The sequence below is a fragment of the Convolutriloba macropyga genome, chromosome 2 (genome assembly GCF_964194025.1).
Source record: "Convolutriloba macropyga chromosome 2, txConMacr16.3, whole genome shotgun sequence".
Classification (NCBI taxonomy): domain Eukaryota; kingdom Metazoa; phylum Xenacoelomorpha; order Acoela; family Convolutidae; genus Convolutriloba; species Convolutriloba macropyga.
In genome coordinates, this window is record NC_134469.1 from 4703391 (window position 1) to 4728583 (window position 25193).

The window sequence follows — 25193 nt, forward strand, 5'->3', positions numbered from 1 at the left end:
ACTACATTTTTATTACTCATTACTGCGGATGTCTTTTTAGGGTTATACGACAGAAAAAGAGCCATACAAATACTCAGTTGTTTTTAATAAGTGAGAAACTAATAAATTAATGGATATAAACGAGGAGTGGCCACTATTTTCCGAGTATCTTGGTGGCTCGTTTGTTGGCATCTGAGACCCTCTGTTGGTTTGAGTTTGCCTTGTCTTTGATCCTGTCCAGCTGTCTGTTCTGATTGTCCAGTTCGCTGCCCATGTCCAGTGCCATATGTTTCAGATTAGTCACTATCCCTGCCACCTGTCCCATGTTATCCTCCATCGCATCCTCTCTCTCGTCATCCACCACTCTATAAACCAAACATTTTCTCAAAACAAAGTTTCTGACATCAAAAATATCGATTGAATGATCTTCGAAAAAGATATTTTAATTACTCACTGAACCTACACAAGTCGAAAATTAATGCAAAATTAAAAATTTTATGAACAAGTATATAAATATTTGTGAGAAAATTCCATTATATTAATTAAAATTTATAAATTATTGGCAACAAGAATATTGATTGAATGATCTTGGAAAAAGATTTCGTATAACTAATCCTTCAACCCTTCTACGAACCAAAACTAAAAATTGCAAAAAATTGTAATAAATGATATCTTTAGAATTCCTACAACTCAGCATACACAAATTTTTCTCAACAATGTATATCGACAAATTACTTTTGTTGTAAAACAGATGTTTATTATTTATATAACTATATCAGTTTATGGAAAAAGTTCATATAGCAATCCAACTCAGTAAAACATATTACTAAAACCGATATGTATTCCAAGAGAAACTGTAAAATTTGATAGACAAAACCTCTAATTTTTCGAATTTTAATCTGATGAAAGTTCGCAGAGACTTGAGTAAGTGGGGTAGATCACAAAGTTTTAAAAATGTGTAAAATTCCTACAATTACAACAGGTAAAGCAGCTGATAGTAGAAACGCAAAGGCATACTAAACAGAGTACGAGATCTTTGGTTTTGAAGAGCATAAAAAGTGGAATAAGTTGCCCTTTAATGTAATAGCGAAGGGAAATTACTTTTCAAAAAGAACGTTAACACAGTTTTTGCAATATCAAAATGAAATATACTTCAGTTACAATTAACAGAGTTTTTGCAATATACCAATTGACAGACAATTGGGATCATTCAGTTCTGATTTTTATTTAGAGGAACGATCAAACTAATTAATGTGTAATATCCATCAAAAACCAGAATATCATTAGTAGAGTAAGGTATAGTTTTGATTGCTTCAATTATTAATTTTAATTATTCTTAAGGCTTGTAAATTTTCACATCTCGGTTATATTATTAATTTACATGTTTGAAAAGACTCTATAATCAAAATCTTAAAAAAACCAAAATCTAAATTGGATGACTATCAATAAAGTGCAACTTATATAATTCATCGAATAATTTCAAAAAATTTTTGCAATAATTTTTTCTGTTAAAAACAAATCTTCAGTTAAATGAAATTGCTTCTTTGCGTAAATCCAGTATTATGCCAAATTTGTTAGAGAGAAAAACCAACTCAAGGTTAAAGAAATTGGTTTTATCTATGTACGTAACAACTCTAAAGAATAAACGGGCAAACTGCTTTTGATATATTAGCCACTTAATGAAAAAAGGGGCCACGAATTTGTGTCGCAGAAGTTTTTTCACATACACGACATTAGACGCGCTGCGGTAATCAACACTGAAATTAAAGAGATATTAAATGAAGAAAATGTTTTTCTGACGAGTTTAAAGATATCAATTTTCATCTAGTTATGCAATTCAAAGTATCATGAAAAACAAAAAAGGGATCAATTATCTGGGGCTTATAGGGATACAACAAATTGAATTTCGTCCTCATCTACACAATGCATTCAAATAAATTTTTCTGAAAACATTACGGAGAGCGCATGATTTAAAACAATTAAAATTGAACTATTCAAATCTTGTTTTCTAAATTTCTAAAAGAACCAAATCTTTTTTAGATCAAAGTGTGTGCTACAAAATAGAATTTAGTGTTATCTTTACGAAATTTTTGACAATGAAAAATCAAATCATTTAAATAACTATACAGGTTTAAACGGGAAACTTATAACCAAATAAAAACAACTTAGCTTTTAAATATGTCTCAATTGGCATCGAAGTTTTCATCATGCGATCAATTATGTAGGCCAATTTTATACTTTTTAAAGAGATTTTCAAATCTATTTTAGCAATCTTATTGAAATAAATTTCATTTTTTGTTTTGTTGATAGTTCTGAAATTTTCCCAAAACAAAATTACAAGTAACGTTGTTGCAATTTTATATTGCACACTTGAAACGATATTCTCACAGAGAGTTTACGAATTTACGAGTTTACTAGTTTGCCGAAATTGCGACTGGTTTTCAATTTTTGGAAAAACCGAATGCTTTTACAAATCCTCATTAATCAACAGGTTCTTATTTTAGTGGGATTATTTATATCACACAGTGGACCTAAAACACCACCAGTGCAAAATCGGTCATTGACCTCATTGAGACCTGCTTAATTATAACCGCTGCATAAACGACTTCGATCATTTTTTTCTGGTTGGCAGTTAAAGTAAAGTTTTGTCATAGCGTCTCTGTAATTATCTATTTTATAGTAAGTCCCATAAAGTTGCAACGCAAGCGAACGTTCGAAAAACTCCTGACATGCAAATGAACATCAAAGTGCTAATGTCTGCATGTTTTAAATTTGAACTTTGACCTTTGAACTCTAAGCTGTGGCTTTTGAAACGTTCGCTTATTTCAACTTTATTGGACACGCTATAGCTTGACTTTGGCTTTATAGTCAGTCCCATAAAGTTGCAACGCTATCGAACGTTTCAAAGGTCAAAGTTCACATTCAGAGATCAGCATTTCGTTGTTCATTTGCATGTCAAAAGTTTTTCGAACGTTCGATTGCGTTGCAACTTTATGGGACTTACTATAAAGCCAAAGTCAAGCTATAGCGTGTCCCATAAAGTTGTATAGCGTGCCCCATAAAGTTAAAATAAGCGAACGTTTCAAAAGCCACAGTTTAGAGTTCAAAGGTCAAAGTTCAAATTGAAAACATGTAGAAAAAAATTGATGAATGAAAACTTAATGGAGAAAACATTGACATTTAAATGCGCTCATTGATGCTCGATTGAACGTTTTTGGCGTTTTTCAACATAAGGTTTCAAAAAATTGTCCACACTGCTCATTTGCAGGTTTTGGCCTTTTTTAAACGTTCAGTCATTCCAACTTTATGGTACAGACTATAGCGTACACGAGTTCATGCAAGCGTAGGCTCTGAACTGTTTTGCCATTTTTATTGGATTGTATTTAATACCAACAGTGAATTCAATGGTAAACGGAATAGGTAAAGACACCTTTCAGAAAACAACAATACCCAATCTCAGACCCTAGCTGAAATTTCACCCTGACACTAAAATAAACTGACAATAAACGTCTCATAAGAATATCTATCTTCGAACCCTGTGCATGTTTACCAAATACAAACAAAAATATTTATTTTGTTTTATTTATATATAAATAGAATGGTCTATCGCTAGCAACAATGAAATAGCGTTTGCTCCATAATAGCTTTTTCTGATACAAAAAATAAATCGCCAGATTATTTTTTTGTTTACAGGATATTCTGTCTGAAATCAGCAAATCTGAGCAGCCTGCAATTATGTGAACAAAAAGACAAGCAAAAAAAGAATAGATATTTGCGGATAAAAAGTCGGGATTAAAGGCTTTTAAAAGTCTAAGCTGAGAAAGAGAAATATTCATCTGAACTCTATTGATTATTGGAAAAGAATGAATTTGAAATACAGGTCCTCCAAATTTCGTTTCAAAATGATTTCAGTTTATGTATCAACAAGCTGTACATGTAAAATCGTGCCCAGATAAATATATTGAATAAATAAGTTTATAAAATAGTCTTAAAAGCCGTTTTTAGGAAACTTCAACTAGAAAAAAATTAGCTGACAAACCAAATAATTTTAAAAAATTCAGATTTGCACAATCAATTAAACATTTGACACATCAATTACTTTTCATTGTAAAAAAATGGCTGCTGTAAATTCAGCAATAACTCAAAAATTTGTTATATTATTTGTATTAAAATTGCTTTGGAAAGATCAGTAGCCACCAAATTCAAAAGCAAACAAGTTAGTTCTCTAAGTCCACCAAACGCAATTAATTTTGCACTACTCGAAATCGTTCTTGATTTAATATTTCTGAGACTTAATTTTGATGATATATATCACAGCTATTATCGGAAACTTTTTCAGTAGAAACGAAAATAATATAGTTTTTTCACAACAATTCAATTTTTGACTGCTGCTATTTCTGCCAAGAGCTAATCAAATCTTTTCGATTAGTACCCGGACCTTGCTCACAGTGAGTGTCAGCGCTGAATCATTGAAAATTGCAGTCTGTTTTTTGGGCTTACCATTACTATGATCATGTCACTTTTGGGAAATTACAGATTAAATTTCATAGTAAATCCTACGAGCATGAAAAAGTTTTACTGTTGACTCTATTTGCAGGGGTAAATTACGGCTTAGTTTTATCTGCCAATGATAAATTCCCGCCTAAATGATATCTGCGCATGAATAATTGCCGACTATGCTTTGTCTGTGTATAAGTAATTACCGCCTAAATTTGGTCTGCACACAGTAATTACCGCCAAAACTCGCTCTGCACATTTTGCTTAATTGCTGCCTAAATATTGCCGCTTTTGATCTGGTAGGGGCTTTAAGTGGTTGTTTCACGCTGCTCGGTTGTTCCTCTCTCATGCAAAAAGAATAAGCACTGGTAAATTGTTTGAATTTATAAACTCATGATTATAATTATAAATACATGCTGTCATATATATAAATATGGAATAAGCTCTGTTTATAAACGCATGAATTTATAAATGTGATATGGAATATGGAATTAATGTCCATTTAATACGTGATGTCTATTACATTAAATAGTTTAAATGTCCCCGCACTCATATCCTCTTTTCCTTCTTTCTGTAATTGTTCAGGTCATAATCTGCATGTAAATCGACTTCGCCTGCAACAGGTGATCTTTTCCCAACATTTGCCGCAGGCAGCTCCAAGCGCCATGATCATGCGCCATCTTCTCGAATCGGACGGGAAAGATGTCAAACGTCACGGACGTCACACGGAACATTAACACAAACTCAGAACATCAAAGCATGAATCTGAAATGGTAAAACAAAGCAGCAGAATCTGGAGTCCATTAAAATGAAATGAATTCGAATCCATCCATCCAAATAAAATGAATTACACAAAAAGTAGGTTCTAAGGGGAAAACAAATTTGTCAGAAGAGCTGATTTAGCGTTTACTTGAAACTCAACATTTGAACACAGATAATATTAAAACACCAAGGTGGCGAAAACCACCGATTCTCAACATTTCAGTTACACATTACAGAACTCTTTGAACACAGATAATATTAAAACACCAAGGTGGCGAAAACCTTCAACATATTTATATGATTCTCAACATTTCAGTTACACATTACAGAACTCTTTGAACACAGATAACATCAAAACAGCAAGGTGGCGAAAACCTTCACCATATTTATCAAAATGGTACCCAATATTATCATCGAAGTCCTCGCGTTTAACCACTCTGGTTCCTTTAAGTTGGGACCCAAGTTTATTTCGTAAAAACATATCAAATTTTAATTTTAAACAAAAATTTTATCAAAATTTAATTCAATCAAAGTCAAGTTCAAAGAACACAAAAATCAAAAACAAGTCTCAATCAAATCTGAAATACACAACATATGAAGGTTCACATAAAATACACTGTTGCATTCACATCAATCAGGTAGAAACGGCGGAGGTCGGCGGAGCTCGGTGGAAGTCGGCGGAGGTCGGAAGTCGGCGGAGGTCGGTGGAAGTCGGCGGAGGTCGGAAGTCGGCGGAGGTCGGTGGAAGTCGGCGGAGGTCGGCGGAGGTCGGTGGAAGTCGGCGGAGGTCGGAAGTCGGCGGAGGTCGGTGGAAGTCGGCGGAGGTCGGAAGTCGGCGGAGGTCGGTGGAAGTCGGTGGAAGTCGGCGGAGGTCGGAAGTCGGCGGAGGTCGGTGGAAGTCGGCGGAGGTCGGTGGAAGTCGGAAGTCGGTGGAAGTCGGCGGAGGTCGGTGGAAGTCGGCGGATGTCGGAAGTCGGCGGAGGTCGGCGGAAGTCGGTGGAAGTCGATGTGTCAGTTAATTGTAGTGTAGTATGTACAAGTTAAGCTAGAATGCGGCTCCGGGTATCGACACGTTGAAAATTTCATGCATGATATCAGTCATTCGAAATTTTCAAAATTTGCTATGTACAGTCTGTTAGTTCTTCGTCTGTACAGTCTGAACTGAGACATTCTGTGCAGTGTTAACCAATAATGTAAATGATGCTGCAAAGAAAAAAAACAGACTGGGATTTTTCTTAATCGACTCTGGGCAGACTGGGAAAAGTATTTATACTGCTATTTGTCTGGTACAGTAATGGTTACAATTGATTTCCAATGGTACAGCAATGAAACTCACTGCGACCAAAGTACGGGTAGTCAACCGAAACTTTTTTGCAGATTGCAAATTGCGTTTCAAAGATCACTTTTACAACAATCATATCATTGATTGTTTTTTTAGCAGCTCGAATTCTAAATTGAGAACTCGGCGTTTTTTTGGAAAGAAGCAACTTAAAAAAAACCTTTGCCTGAAAAATAGCCGAAAAAATTTGGCTGACTTCTGATCTAAAAAATGAATTTTTGTATTGACTTATTACCGATTGCTTGATACCAATTGCTTCAAAATATTGGATAAATGACATAAATTAAACTCTTCAAGAACAAAGATAATAACAAATTGTGCGGTCAACCAATATCTATTTGATAATTTGGTAATTCCAAAGCTCCAATTTTTTTTGGTAATTTGGACCGCTTACGTTTACTAAGTTTCAACAATAGTCATTTCGAAAAATTGCCTTCAACACGCTTGACGTTAGGTTATTTATGAATGCACTATTGTGGAAGAAAGCAAGACGGAGAAAATGACCTTACATCTTGTCGATATTGATTTCAAAAATGCGGCTCATTAGCTTGAAAACACTTCCATTGACAACTGTGCAACTTATTACCATTTTCAACTGTTTTTCTGGACAGTGATTAGATTGAAATTGTTGCAATCACTCACATAAAGTTGGATTAGATTGTATAATTTAAAAAAGATGCAGTGAACTTGTAACAAATATTATTTCGCGGAAATTGGTGGAACAGTACAATCAGTCTTCCTTCGAACAATTAGGTTTATATTACGTGAAAACAATAAATGCAACTAATTTCTATTACCTAAACACAAAAAACACTTCCTGATATGAACTCGAAATCACCAATGGCAGCAATTTCTGCAGATTGATGTGGCGAAGTAAAAACGTATGCTTCCCTACTGATTTGTTTCTTATTGATTTCTCAAAAACTTCGCTGCTGCTCAAATATTTAATTTGAGCCCATAAACTGAAAACCGAGAAAGTTTAACTTTTTGAAAAAGTGATTTTCTCAGAAAATCTAAACTGTTATAACCTTATTTCTCAGCTGACAGCATTTCTCGCCCTGGATTTTGTGGGAAATAAATAAAAATGCAAACAAAAATGCAGAACCATTGGAATTATATTTAAATTTTAAATTTTATTAACATTTTGTCAATTGGAAAACATTGTGCTATTTGTTCTACATTGCCTATCCTCTTGAAGAAACCGTGAAATTTTTTTTTGAAACGAAAGAATTTAAACAGAATAGCGACAATTAAATTTGAAAACGGTTAAGAAGGAGAAGTTCATTTTGCCTCAGATGTCAAAATATAGACATTTTCTGCACTAAAATTTTCATGTGTTTCTCAAGGAATAACAGAAATGTTACAAGTGCAGATATAATCATTATGATCTCAAACAAATGAAACGTTTACATCTTTTTCATAATTATTTTTTTGAAAACATTTTGATAACCAACATTAAAATACTAATCAAAATTGGTAACAAGAGATTTTTCCTGCTCAGAATATACATACACAGTGCGTCAAAAAAGTTCTGATTCATAATTTTTCCTCTCAAAAGATTATTCAATAACTCTTTCTTTCCTTAGAAAGTTTTCACTTTCATTAGATATGTATTCAATCTGTTAAGTGTTGTTTTCGCCGTTCTAAAAACTCTTCATCTATTCTATTGAGATGTATCTAAATACTTATATTCCATATTTCCATATTTTCGAAATATGTTTTCAGTACTTAGCATTACGACGCAGAGGTATACCCAAATCGTCACAGGCAGATATGCCCGATGCGTGTATCTCGTGTTCGTTTTCACTATGTTAATACATTGAAAATGAAATAAATATTGCGGAAAATAGCTACTTTAGCAGAAACTGGCAAAATGGAAGGGAAATTAGCAACCCGTGTTCGCAAAAGTGTCCTAATCCTAGCCGCGAAATACAAGTACAAACTTTAAAACCTATTTTTCGCACGGCTTGTATCATGCACCTGCTCCATTTATGCATCAATTTTTTGAACTCAAGGTAGCTCGACTTCGCATATAATCCGCAATTAAGCCTAACTTTATTACTACTTATTAAATTAAGGCTAACTTATTACTACTAGTAGTACTTCATTACTACTTTATTACTACTTATAGTACTTTATTACTACTTATTACTACTTATTAGTACTATTTATTGCTACTTATTAAAAGCGGCCAGTCCCACATTGATATACAAAGCCTTTGATGTGCGAGGGATTTTTTAGAAAAAAATCAGTTTTTGTGATAGCATGTATTTAAAGCACTTTAAAGCTTTGAAAGCTTCAATTAAATCTTTATTAAAGTGCGTATTGCATGTTCAAAATGTGCGCGAATAATAGATACCTAAATGGAGCGGAAACATGCTACAAGACTTGTAAACTACTTTTCGCTATGAATGTTCTTTTATTTCGCAAAATTGGCGGAACCCATTTTGCGAAAAGTAAGATACAAAGGATGTCTCCTAATTTCGTTCATTGTATGTATCTTATTTTCGAGCCAATTTTACTAAGGCGGAAATTTTGGGGTATGCCTCTGCGTCGTAATGAGTAATGCTTTTTGAAAGCGTGAAAAGATGAAAATAGCAAAACAGTTTCTGAATTATTTTTTCACCAAAATTTAAAAACTCGAAAAATCAAACAGCTTTAAAAAAGTTTCTGAAACGATCAGATTAATTTTTCGATGGCTTTCATTTGGTGCTACTTTTGTATGTCTCTTCAAAGATACTAATCAGCAGACACAAAAAAGATTCGGCTGCTTTTATCTTCTGAGTAACTTTTATTGAGGCTTGCAAAAGAATGGTGGTACCGCTCAGTAAAAGTACTGCTGATTAACATTTTTAACAATAATTCTCTTAGCGCAGAAATTTATTCACTTTCCTTCCTTTAATGAACATATGAAATCAATTCATTATACACTTTTAAAAGAAAAACCAGTTTTGATAGTTAAAAGTTAATAAGTAGTTACAAGTATTGTAATGGTTAACAGAACAATTTATCATATTAAAGGCTAGCAACCGTTCTCTTCATGAAAAATGTTCTGAAATGGAACAAATTTCGTCTTAAAATACAGAAAAAAATCTCAATCAAAATTGGAAAAATTAATAAAACAGCATCTGCTCAACAATTTAAACTTGTACCATTCAAAGAAACCTTAAGAAATTATTTTCATGTTTAGCAGAATAAGGAATCTTAATATTGATTAACATATTCTACTGGAGATATAGAATTGATATATAATATATCCGGCTTGTAAACTTTAACCGACTGGTTATGAAAGTAATTTACTTTTCAATTCCAAGAGAATAAGATGCGCGGAGTATCTCTCAAGTGTCCTGCAAATCGGATGCCAGCTATAAAACCCTTTAGTAATCTTGCGAATCTTTTGAGACGATTCGTAATTTAAATAATTTTTGCAAAAGCTTGCCAGCTTGTCGTCTGTTGGTGAATGGGGGGGGGGTGGGCTTAGGCTCTCTCTCATTTGTTATTAATTCTTCGTCATTGGCTCCCCTAGTCGACCTCACACTCCTATATTGCAAGATCTTGCAAAACTTGATTCAATCAAATTCACTACATTCTGTTTATACTTTAACCAGTAGCCAGTGAATTGACCACAAACTTTTTTTGTTCCGACCCCCACTTTAGTGGGGAGGGAGGAACTATATACTCAACTTGGTTTTTTTTGTTCAGTCAATTTTGGCCGATCGATATATTCATCGTAGAGAATTGTGAGTGGATTCATTGAAAAGCCCCTCCAGCTTAGAATACGGAATAAAAAAGATTTTTTCGATTTTCGTTTTTTTAAAGGGAGTTATCGAGGTTAGAAGTTTTGAGAACATTCGACTGTTTTTGTTCATAATTTCAGTAATTTTTGCTAAAACTTGGCACAATTTCGCTAATATAGTTGAAAATAAGGTAAAATTTTTAACGGCAGAGTGTTGCTCTTACCGTTAGAGATATAAGAGCTTTGCTGAATTGTTTCATTGACGTTTTTGACTAAAATTTTTGATAAAATTTTTACAATTCAAACCTTTTTCATCAAAAATGGCACAAAATATGCTTTTTTGATCCACTTTGTTAAAGTTTGCTAAACTTATTGACCTGGAAACCTGAAAACAGACTCCTTAATCTCAAAAAGAGCGCTAGTTTCAATAAGGTGCCGTATGAAAGCCTTCTGGAATTAAAACTTTGCCGTTTTTTGCAGATTTAACTCGATAATTATACAAAAAGCATCGTTCTTTTTTTAATGTTTGAAGAATTCCACGAAGCAATTGGTCTATTTCGCAAACACTTGGAACACATGGTCGGTTTGCTGGGCACACGACAAAATCAAGGAGAGGTTCGACAATATCATGGATTCTTAGAATCAGAGACTTTTCGGTTTTTATTTTGATAATGCCTTTTTTCAAAAGATTTTGATTTTGTTTTTTTAATGTTAATTACTGACAATATTTTTTATTCACGGCTACGTTAAAGACAGCTTCAATTTACGTAAAATTGAAATCGAGGCCGAATGTAGATACAGTTTTTTGTCAGAGAACAAAAGGTTTTTTATGACTTTGAGGAAGAGTTTTAGTAAAATTTAACTGAACTCTTGTCTTTGCCTTTGATTTTTATTCTTTTGGCAGTCTGATTTTTGAGTTCAACCACTCAGAGATCTAAAATTCTTCCTCAAGAGGTGCAAGTGAACCTTTTCTATTCATTCGGTTGTTACCTATTGTCTCTTTCGTTATTGAATGTATTTGTTTTAAGGAAATTTCTGTGATTTTTTAAATTTGTCAATTTTTTTATATAATTTTAGTCAACATTTTGCCTATTCTCAGTAATTACAGGTCAACCATTCTTCTATATAGAATACACACTAATATTTTGGCCGATTGCTTTTAACAGAAGGTTTTCCTGCTTTTGGTACTACGAGTTTTCATACAAAATTTTCTGATGCTTGTGCATAATTTCCCATTTTTGTTGTTGTTTTCGTTTTTTTTTGTAAAATGTAACTTTATTTAACAATCTAACTGAGAGAAGCTTTACAACATTTGAAACCGAACATATTTTTTGTTTTCATAACATATTGTTTGAAAAGCTGCGACATCGTTCTCTTGCAGAAAATAGTAATATTTTTTATTTTTGCCCTTTATTTGTTGTTAATTTTTTTTCATATGCCAAATATTGTGTAACAAAAAGTCTCAGTGACCAACTATAGCTAAACAAAGGAAATGAACTTAATAACTCATATCTGTAAATAGCTAATGGTTGTTTTGACTTTCGAATTAAGTTTCTAAAAAAAGAGTAATAGTTTTCTTCAACTTATCCCTTTTTGTTTTTGTTTGGGTTTTCTTTCGTATTTTGCATCATTTTCGTAAATTAGCCTCAATGTTTAGAATTCTTTTTAATGTTTTGTTGAATCAAACAATAATTTTTCTCTTATTTAAACATTTTATGTGATGTCTTCAGGGCTTGGACAATTTGTTGTCGTTATACGATGTGATTGTCGTATTACAAAAAGACGTTATAATGATTAAAGGAGACGCATATCAAAATGTTATTTTCTCTTAGTTAATATCTTATAAATTTAATGGTTTCAAAACTGTGGTTTCTTAAAGTTGTTTGTGAAACTTTTAGTTCAGCTTGTATTTAATTTTTTTTAATCTTATGATTTAGTCTCATTAAAAATAGTCGCAATTAGTTTTTCGATTAGTTGCAAGACAAACTGTCTACTCTTTTAGTCGAAAGCTTTTGTTGGCTATGAGTTTTGAAAATATTTGTTTTTAATAAAAAAGAAATAGATTTTTGAGATCTGCCAATTTTATTTCGGTTAAACTGTAGCTAAGCATCTCTATATACAATTCACATAAATTATCTATTGAACTACAATTTACTCTTCATAACCATTTTTTTCCTCAAATGGTCTTTCTTCTTGGAACAACCATTTTTCATAAAACCAATTTTTGGGAATTTTGCATACTTGCCCCTTTTTTGTAGGTTTTTGTTTTCTTATCGCAGTATCACAATAACGGGCGTCATTTGATCTACAAATGTTGTTACCTTCAAAAAATGCAAACGAAGATTTTTATTGTTTTTAGTGGTCAGCTGAATTTTTAATTCATTGGGGGACATCGTTTTAGTGCATAATTTTTAGTGCAATTATTTAGTTTTTGCCTGTATTTGTCTTTCTTTTTGTAGTCGCATGACATATCCTGGATAATGGAAGGCCTCAGTCGCTCTATACTGAGGTATAAAAGACTCTCTCATTGATTTCATTTGATGCGTAACGTTTCTAATCAATTCGAATTTAATTTTTTTAAAAAAAGCAATGTTTTAATAAACTTTGCCCCTTTTGCTCATTTCTAGTCGACTTGTTGCCAAGTCGCATTGAGGAAAAGTCCCATATTTTTTTCCCAAAAGGTGCCGATTAATCGTCTGAGTATAAGTTTTATCTGAAGCCATTTTGATTTGGTTATTAGTGGTTTTCAAAAATGGACAAGGAGTTTTGGTCGTGATTAATATTTGTAACTATTTGATTTTTGTTGCCGTCTTTTCTGGTAGTCATATTATGGTAGCCACAGGTCTCATAGGCCATCTAGAGTAGATTGTTTTATTCTTTTAGTAGTTTGTTGAACAATATTTTGATATTTTAATTTTTTTATGTCTTCCTCATTTGGTAGACAATTAAGTGAAAAATGTAGATGAGCGGGGTCGGAACTTAATGTGCAAACGCACATTACCGAGCCTCCTTGTCAACATCTATGCTCAAAAAAGCAAAATATTTATATATTTTTTAAACATTTTGTTTTTTTTTGAGCATAATTGTTAGATTCGTTCATGATTAGATTAGGCTCTCAGGCTCGTTGCATCAATATCAGCCATGAGCAGATTTTAGCTCCACTCAGAACACCCCCCCCCCCCTCACCTAACCACCATCGGCACGCTTGTTGGTTTGAAATGGTCTGATTATCTTAACTGATTTTGCTGACAGATCTAGTTGTATTCTGTCCCGGTTGTCAATTATGATTTATCAAAAAAATTTATAAATAAAAATCATAAATATTCAAAATAATTAAAAATTGAAAAGGAATAATTGAAAAACTCTGCATTGCTATTTCTTTGTAAACATATCGCCACTTTTTGCCCCTGAAAATCTCACGTGGTACCACCATTTGCAAAAAAACATTAACATTGTTGGAATCAAAAGTCATTCTGGACCCTTTTTTACGGGTCTTTTTAGGATTTTTGAAACTGACCTGCCGATGTAGTTTCCGCTCATCATGCACCCCCCTGCACTGCCCAGTGGTACTCCCCCCGGCTGGCTACCCACCACTGGACCATCCTGGCTTTTCTTACTCCAGATCTTCTTGTCCTGTTCCTCCTGATGACTCGTCACCCTAGACACAAACACGAGAACAAAAAGTAAACAATGAACAAACAAGTAAGACACCACATCAAAAAAAAACAAGTTGCCTCTTTTTTGTGTTGTCGGTATAAAATGTAAAACATTTTGGAAGTACAGATTTTAAAAAAACTAAACAAATAAACTATACTAAAGTAAACTAAACTAAATTTTACAACTTTTCCATGTATTCGATCTTTTCGATTTTTTATTTTGAAAAGATTTTTATGTTGAAAATTGCAACAACATGTTAGTTCTATTTGGATATCATGCCATACCTGATCACATAGTAAATCCTAATGTCATCAAGTGAAATCTGTATCAATAGATTGTCAATAGACAATCCTAGAAAGTTAGTGAAAAATAGAGAACTTTTTTCAGCCAAACTACTTTTGATGAAAAAAATCCGATCTCTCAATGTAAAAAAAATCTATTAATGAATTGACTTGAATTGTTCAATTATGTTCAAATTTGCTTTCTAAATTCGTTTAACAATTATTAGTTATGATTTGCTGTGGGAGAAAATGTATCACATCTCCGATTGTTTTATGCAGAAAACATGACGTTTTATAAAATTTAGCCATTTTTTCCTACAGTTTTGCTGCAAGTTGTCTTTTTGTAAATGCTACAGAATAAAACACAAATACTGAGACTTTTGCAATCAGCTTGTTTCAGTGTATTAGGAGCAATGAAGTTCTGCTTCCGTAAGACAATTATACCGAGAATGATTCTGATAAACAAAAAATAATTCAAAAATTTAATAGCTTATTGTGATATTCTAGTTTTTGTTCGTGGGTATTCACTCTGCTGAAAAACTTCTCGATGATGTACGGCTAGAATCAGTAAAATAATTGAAATTGATTAGTTGCGTTTTTTGCTGGTGTTAAACTCACTTATATTCACCTTCATAGGCGGTTTTGCTTTTTTAAATGAGGAATTCTAGATCATAATGTTTAATCTCTTTAAGGGGATGATATTTTATAACTATAGATTTTGAGAAGCGCCTGTTTTTTAACTAAGAATTTTTAACTAATTTTCTAAAAAAAAATTGGAAATCCCAATTTCATATTTTTCACGCAAGCGAAAGTAACATAATTGTAAGGCATAATTTTTTATTCGAAGAGTCAAGCAATTTAATTATAGATTTTTTAAAAATGTTTCTTCAGAGGTGATTATTTAGAACATGTTTAGGTAAAACTCCACTTACTCGATGTCATTCAACTGAAAAATATGCATTGAAAATTACTGCTGCAAAATACTTCCAGTTATAATTCCAATTAAAAGCTGCTGGGATAAAAAAAGTTGGCTGAATTTTGAATTTTTAAAAACGTAAAAAATTAAAGTTCTTTCGAATCTTAAATTGGACTTCTTACTGCTTAAAGAACGGAAAGCTTTTATAAATTAATATAACAGTAGTTAATGAAAATGGCTACCTATCTTAGTTGAAGATTGCAAAATCAATATTATCTTCTATGTTATCCCGACATTAATTTTATTTGTAAATTATACTACATTTGTTAGCTAACTTTTTATTTTTTCAACAATCAGCCTTTTTGGAGACAATTTTGAGTCAAAAATTTTTCCTGACCAAAGCCAGGCACGCTTTGCGACTTCACTGCAATAACTGGCTCATAAGTGCCAGATCAATTTCCGCAGCGCATGAGAAGCGTTGCCTTGAAGATCAATCAGTAACTGCGTGTAGACTGACATTAATCTCTCTTAATTGCAGTCCAGGTAATAATTTCATAAAGTAAAGCTGGGAATGCAGAACATCTCTGCAGGACACTATGATGGGGGACAGTAATTGAAATGTTAATCGCTCAATTCTTTAAGCATTTGAGTTGTTTCACTCAATACAATAAAAAAAGTGAAATCTTGTTTTGCTAATTTTTCAATGAAATTGTTTCCATACCGAAACTGCTAAACATTATCAACAAATCCAACTTACAACATAATTGAACAATAAAGAATTAGGTGAACATTTTTTCAGTCATGTTTCTGGGGACTTTAAATATTCGTGTACTTAATATATATCACCGTCTAATAGTCCAAATTTCTTAAGTACATACAAATTTATAGTCTCCAGAAACATGACTGAAAATTGACAAAATTCTTCATCTCACAAAAATGTTTCAAAATAATTTTGTTGGTAATGTTTGGCAATTTTTGTCTAACAAACATATTTGGAGATGAAACAAAATTTGTGCTTAAGATTTTCAGCTGTTCACAATTAAAAAGCTTTTGAGGTGATTGGTGTCTTGTAAAATGTAATGTATTATTGTAAAGTTTCCCATGTCAAAATTGTGTTAGCCTGATTTTACGTCTCTGAGAGTTTCGAATCCCTCATCTAAATGATACAAAACCAATTCTGTAATAAAACGTTTATCTGTAGCACTTGTGATTTTTTTATGCAATTGCATTTACGCATAGTATTTACTATGCAAATAGTAGGCAGAAAATGTTTCACTAAAAAGTAACGACAAAGCAACATATTGTACTTTTTGTTTAAATTTGTAATTTTGTCCAAAATTTTTTAAAATTTGAGCTAATTTCTAAAAATTTGAGAAAAGACAATCAATGAAAACACGATAGGTTGAACGTGAAACTGGAAAAAAAATCATAAATGAATTTGTTCAAATTGAACACATTGATCATTCGGATATAAGGATACATCCTATAATATTAGACAACTAGTATATTAACCAATTAGCAAATATTACATCCCAGTACTTGTTCGGTCTTGCGTCTGGCTATAATGTAATAGTTGCGGATGTTTTGCTTTTATAAGTCCCATCAATAATAACAACCAGTTGCCAATGGGGAATAAGGGAAGAGACAAGAAAGAAAAATGAGCTTCAATTTAAAGATAAAATAAAGAAGTTTAAAGTCTTTAAATTTATCAATTCAAAACTAAAGTTAAAATAGGCAATGACATCGCCAAAAACAACGATTACCTTATATTTTAAGTTCTATCAGAAAACTTTAAGAAATCGAAACTCAAAAAGGCAAGTTCTTTTCTAAAATTATCAAATTGCTCTAACAGATTGCACTTTTTGTAGGTTCAAAAACTGTCTCGCAGTTTTTGTTGGGTTATGGACTTTCGCAAGCGGAATAAAAAGCGTTTTTAACTAAGTAAAAGAATTAATTTCTCAAAAAATGAGAGAATAACAAAATGATATTTTACAGAAGAATTTAGAGATTTACAGGAGAGATCTGATTATTAGATCAAGATGGTGATTTGAATTTGGGGATGAAAAAGGACTCAAAAATCAGCTGTATATATACCCATTATCAGTGTGAAAAAGTCAAGATACAAAAATAATCTTAGCACCGTGATTTATAGTGGGGGTCGCAAGGGTTACCCAATATGGTTTGCTTCTGCAAATCAGTCGCAAAGGGAACCATAAATGGAATGCATTTGCACTTTTCTAAGAATTAATTCACACTTCCGGAGATATCATCATCATTTAATACATGCTGGGAAGATTTTACATCAGTTAATCTAACTCACCAATTTGAACCGAATATTGATTCTCAGCACCATTTCTTGACGATTCATTTATATAATTTCTTTGATCGAAGTCATATTGCTTGTCTTTCTAATCTGGTTAGTCAAACTTTCTTTCTAATTCTCACTAAGTTTAAGACTATAGTTTGATCGATATTCTAACACCCCCACTCAGACTTGAGCTGATTGCGTAGAGTCTGCTCCCATCAAAACTGCTCTGAATGTTTCCACTTTCAAAACGGGTAAGGACTTTGTGAAGATGTCAGCAGCCATTTTGTCTGTAGGGACGTAATGAATTGAAATAGTCCCATCCTCCGTCTTGTCCCGGATGAAGTGAAACTTTGCTTCGATGTGCTTGCTCCTTTTGTGCATGACTGGGTTTTGGCAGAGTCTGATACAACTTTGGTTGTCTTCTCCAATTGCTATTGGACGTTTCTGTTGGATGCCAAAATCCTCTAGAAGTTGTTTCAGGTAGAGTGCTTCCTGAACTGCTGCTGCCATGCCCTGATATTCTGCTTCTGATGAAGAAAGAGCAACTGTGGCCTGCTTCTTGACACCTCAGCTGAGTGCTGCGCCGCGTCCGTTGAGCTTGAAGTAATAGCCCGTTGTTGATTTTCTGTCGTTCACGTCTCCAGACTAGTCTGCATCACTTTCCCCCACTAAATCATAACTAGCCCTTTTTGTGTAAGTAAGTTTTAAACCTTCTGAACCTTGAAGATATCGCAGAAGTCGTTTTCCGCACATCCAGTGTTGATTGGTAGGTGCATTCATGTGTCTGGACAGAATGTTGACTGTGAACATGATGTCTGGCCTCGTCTGTTTGGTCAGGTACAGAAGTGATCCAACCAAGCTTCTGTAGATCCTCTGGTCCACTTCTTCGTCTCCGTTCTGTGCTGTCTGAAGTTTCAAATTCAGATCAGCTGGAGTTCTTGAGGGTTTGATCCATTGATCCATTTGAAACCTCTCAAGCATTGTTTCTATGTAGCGTTCTTGGTCGACTGTGACTTTGCCCTCTTCTCGTCTGATTCTTAGACCCAGAAACCAGTGTAGTCTCCCTCTGTCTTCCATGTGAAAGGTTGCTTCTAGTGCCTTCTTGACATCAGAGATCACTGTCATACTTCTTGATGCTACTATGATGTCGTCAACCCAGACCAAGATGAAGATGTCATCCTCTGCATCTGATCTTGCGAACAAGCAGTGATCGTTCCTGCTTCTGGTGAAGCCCTGTCTCAGTAGGAATTTTGCCAGCTCTTCGTACCAGTTGTTAGCAGCCTGTTTCAAACCATAAATTGATTTATTTAATCGACATACTAACTTCTCCCCATCTGATATGCGTTTTACAAATTCCTGTGGCTGTTCCAGATACACTTCTTCCTCGATTGGTGAGTACAGGAAAGCAGTCTTGACATCAAATTGGTGCATCACATGGCCCTGCCTCGCTGATAGCTGAAGTAGAATCCTGAATGTCTCTGGCTTACAGGTAGGCGCAAAAGTCTCAAAGTAGTCCAGTCCCTCCACTTGTTTGAAGCCTTTCGCCACATAGCGCGCTTTGTATTTGTCCACTTTACCACTGGGTCCCAATTTCACTTTGTAGACCCATTTGCCCGGTATGAAGTCCCTGTCTGTGAGTGGTCTCACTAGGTTCCAAGTCTCGTTGTCTTGGAGTGCCTTGACCTCGTCTTTCATTGCCCGGTGCCACTGGTCCCAATCGTCACCTCGCTTGGCTTCGTAGACTGTTTTGGGTTCCACATAGTCGCCCTCAGTCACAGCAAGGTGGGTCCTGACTTCTCCAAAAAATTGCGGAACATTCCTTGCTCGTGTCCCTCGTCTGGGCTCTGCTCTGTCCGCGTGTTCCAGTGCATCTTCATTGAAGCCAACTGTCTCTAACTGTGAGAAGTCTTCTTTGTCACTGTCTTCCAGTGACTCTGAGTCTCTGTAACTCCCTCTTGTTGCAGTAGATCCTTCATCTAGTGCTGTTTCTCCAACATCCGAGGCCTCTTGTCTCAGTGTTGTTTCTTGAGTATTCACGCTCCCTGCGTCATGCCACTCCTCTTTTATTGCAGTAGATGTGTCCTGTCGTTCTCTGTTGTCATCATCTTGATGACCATCATCTGGGTGCCAGATTCCCAGTTCCGACCCATCATCTAGTAGGTCAGCCATTTCTTTGTTGTCAGGGATTGAGCCCACTTCAGACTCCTTGATGATCACATCTCGAACTGCCATCACCTTGCGTGTGTTGGGTATGTACACCAGGTATCCGTTTTCTCCTTCAGTGTAACCCACAAATTTTCCTTCCAGTGCCTTGGGTTCAAGTTTGCTGACTTATCTGTCCCTCTTCCTCGTGAAAACTGTTCAACCAAAAATAGATAATTTACTAATTGAAAGCTTAGGTTTTATACCTCTCATCAGCTCTGCTGGGCATTTTTCTTCTCCCCGTCTCACAACCAAGTTTCTGATCCTTGCTGCGTGAAGAATTGCTGCTCCCCACATCATCTTGGGAAGTCCTGAGTCAATGAGCAAACATCTTGCCATCTCCAGCAGTGTCCTGTTGCACCTCTCAGCTAACCCATTCTGTTGTGGCGTCTCTGGTATGGTCTTTTCCTGTAGAATGCCTGCATCTAAGCAGTACGTCTTGAACTGCTCTGACAAAAACTCCTTCGCATTGTCTTGCCTCAGCTTCTTGGGCGTCCCCACACTGAGAACAAATTTCTTCAGGCTGGCCAGTGCTTCACTCTTTACCTTAAGCAAGTCCACAAACACAAACTTCGTGTACTGGTCTGCAAACACTATGCAGAACCGGAACCCTGACAGTGACTCTACTCTGAGAGGTCCCATCACGTCTGTGAACACCCTCTCCAGCTTCTCTTCTGCTTTGGTCTCTGCCACTCTTGGTACTGGAGTCTTTGTGATCTTGGCCAATGCACACACATTGCATACATCATCGAGTTCCCCCACTGTCTCTGGTGCATTCCTGACCACATCCGCTTGATTCAAATGACCCAATCGTCTGTGCCACTTCCTTGCACTGTCAAGTTTCACGCTGTTGGAACTCATCTTGAATTCTAGAACGCTGCAGGGTAAGTAAAACAGATTATTTTCTTGTGTTAGTTTTACCCGAGTTTCCTTCTGGAGTTTCATGCAGCTGTTTTCTCTCTCGAAAGTGAAGCTATGTCCCCACTCCGTGCATCTTGAGACTGATAGGAGATTTGAAGAATAGTCCGGCACACACAGAAAATTTTTGAGTTCGCATTGGAATTCCCCTTTGTTTGAGGGTATGCTGATCCTCACACAGCCTCTGCCCACCACTCTGGAAGCCTCTCCGTTGGGATTTCTGACCACTGATTGAATGGGCACAAAGTCCAGAAACGCATCGATGTTCGTCACTATGTGATCTGTACAACCACTGTCCACTAGCATGCCTGCTGTCTTCCACTGGGTAAGAGCTGCCCAGCATTCCTCGTCTGGTGTAGCCAATGTTGGACCCATTGCCACTGACTCATGTTTGCCTCCATCTCTTTGTCTCTTGCATGCCCTGTCTAGGTCACCCTTCTCACCACACTTGCTGCATTGTGCTGTCTCCTTCTTCCTGCAGTCCTTGGCAAAGTGTCCAGGGATCCCACACACAAAGCAGTTTCCTTTCTTGGGTCCCTTCTCGAAGTCACGCTTCACTGCCAGTGCCACTGAACCACTTTGTCCCTTGTGTCTCTGCACCGTGCTCTCATGAAAGTTCTGCAGCCTTTTCCTCAACTCTGTGAAGTCCGTTGCCGGGTTGAAGCTTTCCTGTATAACAAAACTTTCATACCTCATTGGCAGACCATTGAGGACCAAGGCGTTGAAGAGGGTCTCTGAGACTGCTTCCCCTGCTTCTTGTAGCCTTGTGAGCAACTCCTGTCCTCTGATGAAGAAGCTGTCCAAATCCTCAGAATCCTCGAGCTGTAGTCGAGCAAGCTGTGCCACTAAAGTCACCACGGTCGGCGTCTCCACACTCTGAAATCTCTCTTGCAAGCTTCCAAGCCTTTGCTCCCTCTCCAATGCCGTCATCTCCCACACAGTCATGTCTCATCAGCATGAGGGTTGTTGCATCTAGAGTCAGTGCCAAATGGCACCACACATTGTTCCGTTTCTCATTGATGTCTGCAACTTCCTTCTCATATGCATCCTTCAGCACCTTGTGGTTCTTCTTCTCATCATTGGTTGCCCCATTGGCCAGTGGCGCAGGCTCATTGGGTTGCTCCTCTGTCCCCAGTAGTGATTTGTAGAGTCCCTTCGTCTGCATCATCGCCACAAATCTTGTGCTCCAGATTGGAAAGTCCTGTGCCTTTCCTGTGTAGGTCAGCAGCTTCATTGTCTGTTGATCCATTGAAGTTTGAGCAGGCAAAACAGTTGTGAAAAGAAAAGGTACTAAGCAGAAAAGGATTATGACTGTCAACAACAAATTGGTTTTGTTTTGGAAGTCAATTTTATGACTTAGAAAATTGCTGGGCCCATAACCTGTTGGGTTATGGACTTTCGCAAGCGGAAAAAAAGCGTTTTTAACTAAGTAAAAGTATTAATTTCTCAAAAAATGAGAGAATAACAAAATGATATTATACAGAAGAATTTAGAGATTTACAGGAGAGATCTGATTATTAGATCAAGATGGTGATTTGAATTTGGGGATGAAAAAGGACTCAACAATCAGCTGTATATATACCCATTATCAGTGTGAAAAAGTCAAGATACAAAAATAATCTTAGCACCGTGATTTATAGTGGGGGTCGCAAGGGTTACCCAATATGGTTTGCTTCTGCAAATCAGTCGCAAAGGGAACCATAAATGGAATGCATTTGCACTTTTCTAAGAATTCATTCACACTTGCGGAGATATCATCATCATTTAATACATGCTGGGAAGATTTTACATCACTTAATCTAACTCACCAATTTGAACCGAATATTGATTCTCAGCACCATCTCTTGACGATTCATTTATATAATTTCTTTGATCGAAGTCATATTGCTTGTCTTTCTAATCTGGTAAGTCAAACTTTCTTTCTAATTCTCACTAAGTTTAAGACTATAGTTTGATCGATATTCTAACAGTTTTCTAAACAATATCTAAAATCTTTGCTTTCGAGGCAAAAAGTTTGAAGAAATTTTTTTTAAAAAAATCGAAATCAGTGAGCAAGTTTTCTGATAGTTTTTTTAAAACTAACTAAAGGTTTTCAAAGTTTTTTTTGGGTACAAATCGACAAACAGTTGCTTGGCTTCCAATTTTACGAAAAATCAGGCAAACTAGCTTGATCAACAGCCGGCTTATGGTAGTAACAAAATGGGTAGAACTTTGTTTTAAAAGATGTTTTAAATCAGATTCCCCCCCCCCCCACTCGACCCCCAAACGTATAATTTTTCATTCAAATAGTCCGTTCAGGAGATGTACCTACCATTTTCTATCAGTGACCGTTTAATTCAAAGTACCTATGAGTTGATTTTTCCATTCTACTCAAATAAACAAAATAAAATTGTTTCCAAATCCGTGATAAATAACCGATTGTACACTAACACATTCACAACAAATTGCAACTTTGCTATTTTTGTGTGCAATTTTAGTTTTTTCATTCGAATCTGCTTTACTCGGAATTAACCTCAATTCAGCAAGTTCAAGAGATGCGTTTTCTAATTATTCTAAAGTATATTCAAGCTCATAAACAATAGTACCAAAAAGCTATACATACAGCACAGTCTGTACCCCTCAATCGCAACTTTTACTCTGTTTAATTTGCGCTAAGGCGTGGAAAAAGGCTTGAAAAATTGAAGAGTTAAACACATTTTCAATCTCGTTCTCTCGGCTGACACGGAATAGAGAGCTATGCTTTTCTGTTCTCCTACTGTCTGCAACGCTGTTGTCAAGACACAATGCCACTTTTGAAAGAAAACATGCAAAGCATTTCAGCTTGAAATTTGGACAAAATGAACAGGGTATAAAAGGTCATTGCCGACGAAACAGGCCAGAGACGTCTCGCATAATGATTTGTGCGAATTCTTTGAGAAATTGGAACGTGATTTCTTGGCAAAACACGGAAAAAATTTTAGTTCGAATAAACGATCACTTATGTTTTGGAACTCAATGCAATCTGATCGATGACACTTGCTTGCTAGATCTCACAAAAAACTTTTGGTTTATTGAAAAATTTAGAGAAAGTACAAACAAAAAGTCACTTTTTAGACCTCACTTTGAAAACGCACAAAATAATGTTCTTGTGACTAATAGATTTATGCATTTTTTTCTAAGCAGATGAGTGGGAATATGACAGCTGAAGCCAATTAAAAAATTCAACTAAAAAGAAAAGGTAACTGAAAACTGTAACAAAGTTGATGCAGATTTCGTGAGACACTTATATGAAATCTATACAAACTGTCTGCTAGATGCTAAAAAAACCGAACGTTCTATTTCTGTAAATAGTAACTTGATATATAGCAACACATATTTTGCGTTGTTATATATAGCACGTTACTATGTAAAAATTAGCTTGTGAGCATGTGTAGCGTAAACGTTTGATGTCGAAAAAGCCGGGAGTGGTATAATAGATCCGAGGGAGAGTCACAAGTTCAACATCAGACGCTATTTTACAAGATTTTTGTAAAATATGTGCGTGGTGGGTGTGTGACTAGGGGTACTGACTTGTCCCAGGGGAGGGTGAATAGCCCACAGCACTTGTTCAGGTCAGTCAGGGCACTCTCTGCCTCTTTCATGTCTGCGTGTAAAGTGTCCAGACCCTCTTCTATGTTGTCCAGCTGTTCTAAAATCACAAAAAAAAACAAAAAATAATAACAGTTTGATCAGACACTCTAAATTTTTCTCGTTTACTCATCACTCGAATTTTTTTTTTGGTGTGAGGGATAATGATCGTTATTAGTTCATCACCCCCCACGCTTCTCCCCACTAAAAACTCCACTTATGACCTGCCTAAATTTTGCTCATAAATCAAGACTGGCCAGTGTAAATTGGGATATGAACAGAGTACTGGCCGTCCTAAAAAAAATGTCTTTAGACTGATTCAGCGCTGATTTCCTCTGCCACCAACCTACGGGATGTTTACCCATTTGTTACGGTGTGTGTAAATTGTAATTGATGGACTTAACTTCATTACACAATAATTATCCATTAAGCGAAAGTTTGTTTACGTTTTGTCATGGAAATGTTTTCTAGAGAGCATAGGGCGAGAAGGAAACAGTTTTGTGGAAAACTATTTAAACTTTCTCGGATTATTTTTTTTCAAGATCCAATATGCATATTCAGACCTCGACTTGCTAAAAGACCATCAAAAATGTTACATGAAAGTGCATTCATTAAAAATTGCTCGAAGCAATTGTCCTTCTTGACTTTTGTTGAATCCAATTTTTTTGAACTGAACTTTCATCAGTACCAAAATAAGAGTTTTGCCAAATTTGCTTCAATCAAAAAGTATTGGAAACTTCAATAAAACTTCATTTTGGGGTTTCCCTATTATAGCCCCCCCCCCCCCCCCCCACCACCACCACCACAACGAAATTTTAGCCCAGAGCCCCCCATTATTCTATAATTACCATGATAGGAAGAGGGGGCACTATATGTTTATATGTTTTACGAAAACTAAGCGGGGGGGGGGGGGGTTGCTAATGGGAAAGACACAAATATTTTTCTTTTCCCCTTAAGATGTGTTTTAGCCGCTCCACTTCCGGATATCTAAA

The 25193-nt window shown here is 35.5% G+C and overlaps 1 protein-coding gene across 1 annotated transcript; it reads right to left on the bottom strand.

Annotated features, from left to right (window-relative positions):
- Nucleotides 1-30: 30 nt before the first annotated feature.
- Nucleotides 31-24566, bottom strand: LOC142355238 (synaptosomal-associated protein 25-like). Its single transcript, XM_075407467.1, has 4 exons — nt 24563-24566; nt 24145-24262; nt 13831-13971; nt 31-344 (listed from the first exon to the last, which is right to left on the bottom strand). The coding sequence occupies exons 1-4, from the start codon at nt 24564-24566 to the stop codon at nt 134-136; spliced, it is 474 nt and encodes a 157-aa protein (XP_075263582.1). The 3' UTR covers nt 31-133.
- Between the last annotated feature and the right edge of the window lie 627 nt (nt 24567-25193).

Coding starts and splice junctions, on each gene's coding strand:
- LOC142355238 (XM_075407467.1), bottom strand. Junction 13,972..24,144: donor TTCACCCTCCCCTGGGACAA/GTCAGTACCCCT, acceptor GTTTGTGTCTAG/GGTGACGAGTCATCAGGAGG. Junction 345..13,830: donor AGCGGAAACTACATCGGCAG/GTCAGTTTCAAA, acceptor TTTGGTTTATAG/AGTGGTGGATGACGAGAGAG.